The sequence below is a fragment of the Trachemys scripta genome, chromosome 16, assembly GCF_013100865.1.
Source record: "Trachemys scripta elegans isolate TJP31775 chromosome 16, CAS_Tse_1.0, whole genome shotgun sequence".
Lineage (NCBI taxonomy): Eukaryota > Metazoa > Chordata > Testudines > Emydidae > Trachemys > Trachemys scripta.
In genome coordinates, this window is record NC_048313.1 from 17,178,557 (window position 1) to 17,190,723 (window position 12,167).

General features: G+C 64.1%; 1 protein-coding gene across 1 annotated transcript; it reads right to left on the reverse strand.

Annotated features, from left to right (window-relative positions):
• Positions 1–10,441: 10,441 nt before the first annotated feature.
• Positions 10,442–11,719, reverse strand: LOC117889142 (TLC domain-containing protein 4-like; the record flags this gene model as incomplete). Its single annotated transcript, XM_034793012.1, is given in 2 exon segments — positions 10,442–11,236; positions 11,646–11,719. Coding segments are annotated over 2 exon segments (381 nt in total), but the record flags the coding sequence as incomplete, so codon positions are not given.
• Positions 11,720–12,167: the final 448 nt, after the last annotated feature.

Below are 12,167 nucleotides of genomic sequence, written 5' to 3' on the forward strand. Positions count from 1 at the left end.
TCTGATCTGGTTTGGCAGTTACCATCTTCAATGTCTCTGCCCCCGGCCTGGGAAATCTCTCCCACGGGTGGGCACGGGGAAGAGGTCGTTAGTGATTTTTACACTGAGCGTGTTTTAAAGGCGGGAAACGCCTGGAGCGTGAGGGTGGGGCTGGTAAATGGAGAGAAAGAAACATCAAATAAATCCTAGGAAATCCCAGCCACGGATCCCAAAGCAAAGAGCCTAAGGACCCAGCACCAGATGGGGCCTCCGAACTCAGCGACTCCACCCCACTGCTGTCCCAGGCAGCCTCAGTAAGATCCCCGTCATAAACTGAGCAGGCTCCATCTGAGAGCTAGTCAGGGTCTTTGCCCCCCACTCCTGCTTGGAGGCTGTTCCGGACCCTCGTTCCTCTGAGGGGTAGAAACCGTCTTCCCTCCCAGCCTCAGTTTACTCATGGGGTGGCAGCGTGGCCTAGTGGAGAGAGCGCCAGCTGGGGGCTCAGAGGATCTGGGTTCTATTCCTGGTGACCTTGGGCAAGGCACTTCCCGTGCCTCAGTTTCCCCATTTGTACCATGGGGGTGATGACACCACCCTGCTTTGAGATCTACAGATGAAAAGAGCCGGGGTCATTACTGCTGTCAGCCAGTGGCAGTTTCCTGCAGTTGGGAGTCTGTGCATGTTCCCCTTTAGATGCGAACATACTGGGTCAGACCAAGGGTCCATCTAGCCCAGTCTCCTGTCTTCCAACAGTGGCCAATGCCAGGTGCCCCCGAGGGAATGAACAGAACAGGGAATCATCTAGTGATCCCTCCCATCACCCAAACAGAGGCTAGGGACACCATGGGCAAGCACGTCCCATTTTTCAGACGGTTGCTCAGCGCGGCACCAAACGAGACGTCTCTGAAGAACGTAACCATGGAAAGCGAAGTGCTCCTCAAACCCTCAAGTCACCTAAGCAACCCCGACGAACAAATCACCTTAACTCTGCCCTTTCTTGCTGCATTAGGCCACCATTTTCCAAGCTGGGGGCCTAGAGGTGAGGCTCCTAAATCTGCATTTGGGCACCTAAATAAAAATGTCTATTGAGGAGCCTAAGTCTGCACTGAAGAGCCCCCGGGTCTGGCCATTTTGGCCTCAGTCTTTCTTTGGGAGAACGGAAAAGGTGATTTAGGTAGCATTGCACACAGAGAGCCAGCCAGTGGGGTCTAATGGATAGAGCAGAAAGGGGAGCTGGGAGTCAGGACTCCTGGGTTCTGTTCCCAGTTCTGGGAGGGGAATGGGGTCTGGTGGTTAGAGCAGGGGGCTGGGAGCCAGGACCCCTGGGGTCTACCCCTACCTCTGGGAGGAGAGCATGGTCTAATGGTTAGACCCTCCTGCTTCGGGGGGTGTCTGACAAACCCGCCGGGCCCAGAGCGGGGTGCTGCGCTCTGTGGTGTTTCCCAGCCTCTCCGCCCCGCCGGTATCGCTGCAGCCCGGGGGTGAGCTGCCCCACTGCTTTCCCCACATGCTGGCTTTGCACCCGGGGCGGGGGAGTCAAAGGAAAGATGGAAAACTCCTCGTGGGTTTCGCTCCAGGCCATATGGGAGCCACAGAAGGGAAGGAAGCTCTGCTGCCCAGAGGAAAGGGATCAAAACTGGTTCCACCCGTGGAGGCGGGACAGGGACGGAGGCGAGAGGGCCAGCCAGGGAGCGGGCCCCCTCCAGGGCAGGGCTGAGATCCGCTGGCGTGGGTGGGTGCCCCCACTCCGGGGTCATGTGGAAGATTGAATCTGCCTAGACGGATTGATCACGCAGGTTATCGACTCTCCCTGTCTTAGCCAGAGTGGGGAGCCCCTGTCGCTGCCCCCCTCCCGCCCCGGCTGGAAGGGGTGGCTGCTCCCCTGGGATAGCGGGTGGCACTCGGATGCCCCCCCCCTTGGATTTCCCAAGTCTGGGCAGGTGCCCAGCCACCTCATCCTCCAGTCACTGGATCAGATGGCGCTGAGTCAGCTAGTGCCCGTGACTCACGGGACGGGGGCTCCCTAGGGCCCAGGTGCCAGGGCACGCGGCCAAGGGAACAAGCCCGAATTGGCCAGGAGGGAGAGGAGATGGCACATCCTAAGGCCCTGGCTGACCTCTGAGTGGTTCAGTCACCAGTAGCCGCTGGGATGGGGGCCAGTGACCCGGGCTCTGGCTAAGGGAGCGGTACCTCCTGACGTGGTGGATCCAATCTTCTGCAGGACCCCCAGAGTGGGGGCAACAGCCGGGACAGCTCCCACCCCCAAGCCAGTGTATCTCAGCTCTGCAGGGACCCCCTCCTCTTTTCAAGGGAGTCTGTGAGTCCGACCCAAGGCAGAGGCTTAACAAACTCATTGCATGCCAGGGATGGCCACGGGGCAGGGGCATCGGGTTCTCAGTCCCTGAGGTTTCCCTTTGCGAGGGGTGAGGCCTGTCTGGCTGAAGCCAAAGCGAAGGGGAGAAAGCTGGGGTCTCTTTCCCCTCCTGCCCTGAGGTGGCCAGGCCAGAGCCTGGTGCCCGCACCCCTGGCAACGCAGCCTCGGCCGGGGGCTCTCCGAGGCAGGGCACGACTCATCCCGCTAGCCAGGTGTGCAGGGTCCTCTGGCTTCCAATCCCACCCACCGCCGCTAAGCACTAGCCCCCACTCCCCTCCCAGAGCTGGGGATAGAACCCAGGAGTCCTAGCACACAGCCCACCGTGCTCTGACCACTAGCCCCCACTCCCCTCCCAGAGCTGGGGATAGAACCCAGGAGTCCTAGCACACAGCCCTCCCTGCTCTGACCACTAGCCCCCACTCCCCTCCCAGAGCTGGGGATAGAACCCAGGAGTCCTAGCACACAGCCCTCCCTGCTCTGACCACTAGCCCCCACTCCCCTCTCAGAGCCAGGGAGAGAACCCAGGAATCCTGGGACACAGCCCTCCCTGCTCTGACCACTAGACCTCGCTGTCGTCCCAGAGCCAGGAATCGAGCCCAGTCCATGCTGCTCTAACCACTGGGCCCCACTGCCCTTGCACCGCTGGGAACAGACCCCAGCCCTGTCTCCCAATGCCCTGCTCTCACCACTAGCTCCCACTCTCCTAAGAGCTCAGGAATCCTGCCCAGGTGCCCCCTGCCAGGGGCCGTACTGCCCAGATCCGAGGGCTCCTGTGTCTTTAAATCCCCCTGATGCTGCTAGAACCAAGCAGCCCCCCCAACCAGAGCCTGCTCAGTCCTCGGCCTCTGCTCACCACTTGCCTTATAAGTCCCGCATCCCTCCTGGTTGCTTCTCTACCCTCGCCCCGTCCGCTCGCTCCCCATAAATCTGGGAACAATCAAAGGCGCACGGCAGCGCTCGGCAGGCCGGGGGGGGTGGGTGGAGTGCAGGCTGGGGGGGCAGTGCAGGCCCCGGGGGGGGGGGGGGCAGGCCTGCCGTTGCCAAACTGAAAACGCTATTTTATAAACACCCCTGGCCGCAGCCAAGTCGGAGACGCTTTCAGCCTTTATATGGCTCGGTGGGAGCCGGGAAGGGCCGGGCGGGAGCTGGGGGCTCCCCAGCCAAGACAGAGGCGTTGGGGGGAGGCAGGTTTGATCCCCCGGAGCCAGACCCGGGAGTGTATTAACGCCTCCGGCAGCCTCCTGACTTGCCCGGCACGACCAGGCCAGGCCAGTGTGCAGGCCGCGGCCCCTCCCCAACAGCACCCACGGGCCACGTCCCCCAAACCCAGCACCCATGGTCCACGTACCGCCAAACCCAGCACCCACAGGCCACGTTCCCGCCAAACCCAGCACCCATGGGCCATGTCCCCTCCCCAACAGCATCCACGGGCCACCTCCCCCCAAATCCAGCACCCATGGGCCACATCCCCCAAACCCAGCACCCACAGGCCACATTCCCGCCAAACCCAGCACCTATGGGCCATGTCCCCTCTCCAACAGCACCCACGGGCCACCTCCCCCCAAATCCAGCACCCATGGACCACGCCCCCCCAAACCCAGCACCCACAGGCCACGTTCCCGCCGAACCCAGCACCTATGGGCCATGTCCCCTCCCCAACAGCACCCACGGGCCACATCCTCCCAAACTCAGCACCCATGGGCCGCGTCCCCTCTCCAACAGCACCCATGGGTCACTTTCCCGCCAAACCCAGCACCTATGGGCCATGTCCCCTCCCCAACAGCACCCACAGGCCACGTCCCCCCAAACCCAGCACCCATGGGCCACGTCCCCCCAAACCCAGCACCCACGGGCCACGTTCCCGCCAAACCCAGCACCTATGGGCCATGTCCCCTCCCTAACAGCATCCACACGCCACGTCCCCCCAGATCCAGCACCCATGGGCCGCATCCCCTCCCCAACGGCACCCACAGGCCACGTCCCCCCAGACCCAGCACCCATGGGTGATGTCCCCCAAACCCAGCACCCATGGGCCACGTCCCCTCCCCAACAGCACCCACGGGCGACATCCCGCCAAACCCAGCACCCACGGGCCATGTCCCCCCAAACCCAGCACCCACGGGCCACGTCCCCAAATCCAGCTCCCATGGGCCATGCCCCCCCAAACCCAGCACCCACGGGCCATGTTCCTGCCAAATCCAGCACCCGCGGGCCATGTCCCCTCCCCAACAGCACCCATGGGCCACATCCCCCCAAACCCAGCACCCACGGGCCACGNCCACGTCCCCTCTCCAACAGCACCCATGGGCCACATCCCCCCAAACCCAGCACCGACGGGCCACGTCCCCACCCCAACAGCACCCAGGGGCCACCTCCCCCCAAACCCAGCACCCACGGGCCATGTCCCCTCCCCAACAGCACCCACGGGACACATCCCCCCCCACAAAGCACCCTTGGGTCACGTGTCCCCTCCAAACAACAGCATCTGTAGGCCTCATATCCCCTCCAAACAAACACGTATGTGGCACCCCCCCCCAACCCAGCACCCACAGGCCATGCCCCCCCCCCCAATTCAGCACCTACCAGCCACATCCCCCTACCAAACAGCGCTTCTAGGCCATATCCCCTCCCCACACTGAGTGTATGAGCTCCGACCTCCCTACCCCAGCACATATGGACCATGTATCTGCCCCCACCATGTATAGGTCATGTCCCCCCTCAACACATAGCACAAATCGACCGTGTCCCCCCGTCCCTCACATGGCGTGTACAGGTCCTGTTCCCCCACAAACACGGTGCGTGCGGGCCATGTCCTCCCACCCCAGGGCCACGTCCTCCTCCCCAGCGTGTATCAGCCACGTGCCCCCTAGCGTGCACAGCCGTGGAGCAGCGCATGTGCCGAGCCTTCGCTCGCGTTGGCCTGAAGCGACCCCTGAGCGCAATGAACAGGCCCTGAGGTCCCTCTCCCAGGTGCCTGTGTGGGAGTCGTGGGCACGGCCGGGGGCTGAACCCAGGAGTTCTGGCTCTGTGATTTCCTAGTGTTTAAGGCCGTTACATCATGGCTCTGACCCAGCTGGGTACAGGCCCTAGTCAGGGGTCCCCGGCTGGGACACAATCGGCTGCGTCCTGCCTAAGGGGGCGGGGAACGCAGCCGGAAGCCCCAGCGAGCAAACGGGGTCAGGCAGGGTCTGGAGGAGGGGGTGCAGGTGGCACTGGGGGCACAGGGCGGCAGGACGCGAGAGGCGCTGCGGGAGCTCTGGGTGAGCCTGCAGCGGGTTCTAGCCCATGAACTAGCCCAAAGCTATGGGTTAGACTGAGCGGTTGATGAGCCCGGCAGCGCGGCCTAGCAGATAGAGCCCTGGAGTGAAAGCTGGTTCTATCCCCGGCTCTGCCGCTGGCCGGGTGGGCGACCTGCGTAAGTCACCTCCCCGCTCAGTGCCTCGGTTTCCCCATCTGGGAAATGGGGATAAGGACGCCGCGCTGCTTTGAGCTCTGCTGGTGGAAGTGCTGAGAACTAGGCCCTGCGGCTCATTGTTCTCGGCGTCCTCGGGCGACTCCCCTTCCCCACGCCCCGGGAACGAGTTTATGATGATCTTTATATTGGGGCAGCGCTGAGCGGGCCCCGGGCTGGGCTCGGGGCCCCTTGTGCCAGGCGCTGCCCCCAGTAGCTAATCACAGTCCTTGCCCGAAGTGTTTCCGAGCAAAGTGTCGGAGGCGAGAGGCAGGTGGGCACAGCAGGCACACGTGACACTCCGGGTCCTGGACTGGCGTGGAGACAGACTGAAGGGGGGGTAGGAAGGCACCGGTGAGGGGGAGATGCCGCCACGCTGCCTACGAGACCCAGCTGGGGTGCCCGGTTCGGGCACCGGCTGCTCCAGGAGAAGGTGCGAGGAGGGAACTGTGTCCATGGGAGCTCACCCAGTCAGGTCAGGGGCCCGGGGAACCCAGGAGCCCAGAATCTGTTCCAGCAGGAATAACGCCCCGGTTAGAGGCCAGTGACTGTTGGGGGGATCTGGTTTGGGGGTCCCAGCTCCCTGGGGTCGGGAGCTCACCCTGAGGTGGGGAGGGCTGGGTGTGCTTCTGCACTGCCCCCTGCTGGTGTGCTGGGCTGTGAGATGGGGCAGGCCGGCTAGAGGTGTGTGGAGAGGGGACACCCCAGGGGCCCGATCCTGTGCCCCCCCAGCAGGCTGGCTCCCGCCAACCCACGCGTGTGTCCAGGCCACAGCAGCCAGGGGGTTAAGGGCCCAGGCTGGCCCAGGCTGACTCAGCCCTGAGCTCACGGCCCAGGAGGCTCTGATGCCGGAGGGACCTGGCAGGCAGCTAATTTTTACTGATGACGTGAGGCTGGGCCGTGCGGTGGCTGAGTCAGGCCGGGTGCCATCGCCCCCCTCCCCGCCCCCAGGCCCCCTCTCGCCCACCCCCTCTCGCTCCCCAGCTCAGAGTGCGCATTGCCATTTATAGCTGCCTGGTGTCTGGCCCCACGGCTCTGCCAACAGGGTGCCCCTGGGAATGGGGGGTCCTGCCAGGGGGCCGGGCAGCTGTACCAGGAGCCCTGCTCCTCCGCCAGCCCCATCGACTAACGCTCCAGACAGGCAGCTGGGGAGTGAAATCACCGGCCAGGGAGCCCCCCTGGGACTAGAGGGGAACCTTTGGGGCTGCCCAGGCCCTGGGGGCAGGGGGTCTGGGCACCAAGGGGTTATGCAGGCTCCTTTGGGCACCCACTGCTCAACAGTCTCTGCCCGGCAGCAGGGGAGGATGGCGCCAGCCGCGGCATGGAGGGACGGGTGCATGGGGAGAGGGCACTGGGGGTCCCTGGGAGGGAGCTCCGGGGGGTCCCTAGGAAGGAGGTGCTGGGGGACTCCAGGGAGGGGGTGCCAGCTGTGGGGCCCAATGCGCTAGGTCATCTGGGTAGGATCAAGGAAGGGCAGACTAGCGGAGAGCAAGGCTACGTCAGAGGCAGGCGTGAGACTCCTGGCAGCGATGGGCTAACCAGCCCCCAGGGGAAGATCCCCCGCCAGGCCCCTATTCTGGGTTTGCTCGCGTTGCCCCGGGGGCTCTCACTGTGCCCCGTCCCTCTCTGAAGCCGGCCTAGACTCCTGGCCTCACGGATCACGTGGCAAGGAGTCCCACTGGCCCCTTCCCGGGGCACTGACAGCTCCTTGGCCCACGTAGCTCACCCCACACGCACCATGGCCCCCCCACCCCAGGCTCGGCAGCACTGCCCAGGGCTGCCAGACCTAACACTTATTTCATCAGGGGTAGGGGGGCATTAGGGGCCTGCATCACCTGCCAGCGTAGCAACGCCCACCCCGGCTACTGTCTAGGGAGCTGCTTCCCCCACCACATTCATCTGACTACAGCTCGCTGTGCAGCAAAATGGGGTCTGGGGGTTAGAGCAGGGGGCTGGGAGGCAGGACGCCTGGGTTCTCTCCCCAGCTCTGGGAGGGGAGTGGGTGCTAGTGGTTACAGTGGGCGGAGGGACTGGGAGCCAGGACTCCTGGGTTCTATCCCCAGCTCCAGGAAGGGAGTGGGGTCTAGTGGTTAGAGCAGGGGGACTGGGAGCCAGGACTCCTGGGTTCTCTCCCTAGCTCTGGGAGGGGAATGGGGTCTAGTGGTTAGAGCGGGGCTGGGAATAGGGATTCTGGGTTATTTTCCCAGCCGCAACATATTCACCCACCAGCCCAACATGTGCACAGCCTGACGCCCCCTCCCCCAGCCCCCAACACACACATTTCCCCACAACCTGCCCCCCCGTGCAGTCCATACAGCTTCACCCCCCCCCGACACACGTCCATTCACACACACTAACCCCCCTCCCGAGGTGGGCTCCACCTGTCATACTGAAATACTCTTTCAGCAAGGGGCTGCCCACCCCCCACTGCACCCACACATGCACAGGGCACCTCTCCCTGCCGGGAACCCCTGAGAAAGGGCTGCGGGACGGCCCAGCTTCATAAACTAAATCTTGTTTATTGTTCTTTTCCAACACCCCCTACCAAGGCCCCCACGCTGCTTAGCGATCACAATCCGGGGGGGGATGAGAGACGGGCCTGAGACGGGGGACCCGCCCCTCACGAGAACGGTGCCACGAGGCGGGAGAAGGACCTCGCCACGATGGCAAACCTGAGTCCCCGCAATTCGTGTCACGTCCCTCCATCTGTCCCCTCCCCCTTTCTCCTGCCGGGCCCCCGGGGGCACCCCGAGGGGTGGCAATGGGAGCCTGGGGGCTGCTCTGCGGGGCGTGGGCCGACGGGGATGCAGGTGTTTGGGGCTGGGGGGGGTACGAAATGCCAGGTTTGAGCTGGCACTGGGCAGCGCGGTCGCCCCCCTCGACCTCCAGAGAACAGGCCGGAGAATCCCCCGGCATCGGGCCCGGGGAGGTGGGTTTGAGTTCAGGGCTGGGCTCCGGGGCGGAGGGCAATGGGGGGGACCAGCCCCAGGGGACGTGTGACAGGGGACATGCTCCAGGCCAGCCCTGCACCCGGCAGCCCAGGGCGCCCGCTGTTACTAAGGGGCAATCAGCAGCCAGGCCCGGAGGGGTCAGAGGGCGAGATGGGAACGATTCTGGCGTAACTTCATGGCCAGATCCTCAGCTGGGGCAAAGTGGTGTATTACTGACCAGTCCTACTGTTCTTAGAGACCATAACTAGGATTGGGCCCCCCTTTGTGCCAGGGGCTACCCAGACCCCAGCTGAGATATCGGGGTGCTCCCTTTGTGCCAGGGGCTACCCAGACCCCAGCTGAGATATCAGGGTGCCCCCATTGTGCCAGGGACTACCCAGACCCCAGCTGAGATATCGGGGTGCGCCCATTGTGCCAGGGGCTACCCAGACCCCAGCTGAGATATTGGGGTGCACCTATTGTGCCAGGGGCTACCCAGACCCCAGCTGAGATATCGGGGTGCTCCCTTTGTTCCAGGGGCCACCCAGACCCCAGCTGAGATATCGGGGGCCCCCCATTGTGCCGGGGGCTGCCCAGACCCAGAATGAAATACACTCCCTGCCCCAACAAGCTCACAATCTAAACAAAGGGCGAGAGGGGAAACTGAGGCACAGAGTGGGCAGTGACTTGCGCAGAGTCACCCAGCCGGCCACCGGCAGAGCTGGGCACAGACCGCAGGTGTCATGAGTCCCAGCCCAGTGGCCTGTTCCCTGACACCCCCAATGCGGGTCCCGCCCCTCCCCTGACAGACAGACACTGGAGGCAAACGTGGCCGGAGCCCAGCCTGGTTTGGGGGTGAGCCGGGCGCTTGCCCCCCTGGCCCAGAGTGTGGGTGGGGGGGTTGGGGTTAATAAATTAGTATCGAGGGGGGAGGGTTAATTCCTCACTAGGGCAGAAATGTCAGTTATGAAACAAGGAACCGAGAAGGAGTTTGAAATTCTCCACTGGAAATCGTCCGAAAATCCCGATCTCGGCGCCGACCGGAGCAAGACCTGCTGCGGGAGGCTACTTCAGAGTGTCACTGGGAGCGTGGAAATGCCTAGAGGCCCAGGCCGAGATCAAGGGGCGCTGTCCAGGCCTGGCCAAGATCGGGGGCCCCCGGCCGTGCTGGGAGCTGCCCAGGCTGAGATCGGGGCCCCCCAGGCCGTTGCACAGATACAGAGTGAGGGACAGGCTTGCCCCGAAAAGCTCCCAGTCTGAAGAGAGAAGGCACAGATGAAGGGGCATTGTCCCCCTTTAACAGACAGGGAAACTGAGGCACAGAGGCAGGGACTAGAGCCCGGTTCTCTGGGGCCCCAGCCCAAGGGGGTAGGTTTAGCTGGGAGGCTGACCTGCGGTAGAGACACCCCTGCTGGGACCCGGGTGCCCTCCCAGCTCCCCCCACCACACCAGGATCAGCCCCAGGGCCCTGCCCCGTCCTGTTGGGCAGGGGGCCAGGGCTTTATGGACGGGGGGTGCTATGGGCCAGGAGGCGTCTGGGAGGGAGGGGCCAGGGTCAGACTGCAGGATCCTGGGGCACGGGGATATCCTCAAAAGCTACGTATAACCCTTGGCTCTTGGGGGTTCAGTGCACGTGGGTCCCGCCCCCCCCAACTTTCCAGCCCAGTAGCGTAGGGCTCCTCCTGCTTTTTGCTGCAACGTGGCCCTGCCATGGCTCCCCGCTCTGTCCCTGCCACATGGGACCTCCCACCCAGCTGGAGCCTCTGCGCCCCTTATGCATGGACACGCAGGCTCCCCCCAAAACACCCCTAGCTGGGGGTTGGGCAGCCTTAGCCCTCTGTGAGAGGCACTGCCAGCCCCACAGATAGGCCCCCACCGAGCTCCCAGCCAGGGGCGTGGGCCAGTCCAGACGTCCCAAGTGTTCAGTGCCAGTCCCGGTGCCCCATGGATTTCCTGGGTGCCTGGGGCATATGCCAGTCTGTGATCTCCATGAATTTCCTAGGTGCCCGCAGGGCACGTGCCAGTCCAGATGCCCCTGGTGCTCAGTGGGGACCAGTCCGGGTGCCTGGTGGCAAGTGCCAGGCCAGGGTATTTCTGTTGCTGTGGGCTCTGATGGGAACTAGAGTGGATCTTCCATCTCTGCCGGGAGCTTAGGGGTCCCCCGGCCATGCCCCCTGGGGAAGTCCAGCTCCCGCTTAGTCGCTGTGGCTGCAGGCCACCTTGCGCTCCCGGGGCCGGCAGAAGGCCCGGTAGAAGCCCCGGACGATCTTGTACATCCAGACCAGGTTGAGGACCTCCAGGGCTAGGCTGGGCACGATCCAGGCCACCTGCACGGCGAGCCCCAGGCGGGCGTACTCGGGCGTGCCGTACCAGGCCAGCACGCGGGCGTAGTAGCTGGGGATGACGGCGATGCGTACCAGGAAGAAGACCACGGTCATGGCCAGGCCATTGGCCAAGACGAACCAGGAGGAGCGGGGCTGCCCCACGGTGTCAAAGAACCACCTGGGCCACGACAAAGGAGCGCGGTCACTTTAAACAGCCCCAGGCCCTGCCCCCTCCAGCTCCTGGCATCACATGATCACATCAGTGCTCTCATTAAGCCAGAGGGGTAACTGACGCTGCCTGAGTTTGCAGAGAGCCTGAGCCAATTGCCCAGCCCGGGTGGGGGGTGGAAGCTGCCCTTATGCAAGTCAAAGGGGTGTTAACTCCCAGCCCCACTGATCTAGGGTCACTGCCTGCCCTACCCTTCAGCCCGCCTCCCCACACCGTCTGCATCCCAGCATCCTCTGGGGTAGCGGCACCATCCTCATCCCCCAGCGCCTCGGGAAAATTTGAATCCGTGTCCCACTGGGATGCTCAGGCACCTTAGAGCCCCCCAACTCCAGCCCCTGCCCAGCTCCCCCCGACTCACCGCAGGTTGACGAATGGGGTGGAGAGCTCGGACAGGAGGCGGAAGTTGGCGAAATAGGGCAGCACCCCTCGGCTCTGGGGGAGAGAGATGCCGTTAATCCCCTGCCCCAAGGGGCTCACGGGGGGGGGGGACATCCCCCCCCACAGAGGGAAGGGGATGGATCCTCCACCCCAGGCCTGCTCAGGGACCACTCCAGAGACGGCGGGTGGGGGGGGCCTGAGCTGGGCCCCAGCAGGAAGAAAGAGAGGAAAAGAGCATAGCGGGGGGTGGGGGTGTCGCTGGACTAACAGACCCCAAGGCAGAGTCACTTCCCTGAGGACCAAGACACATGAGCAGAGTTCACCCCCATCCCCCCACCAGCTCTGCCGGTGCCCCTCACTCCCGACCTGCAGCCCCCTGCTAGCCCAGCCCTGCCCCCCCAGCTCTGCCGGTGCCCCTCACTCCCGACCCGCAGCCCCTGCTAGCCCAGCCCTGCCCCCCCAGCTCTGCCGGTGCCCCTCACTCCCGACCCGCAGCCCCTGC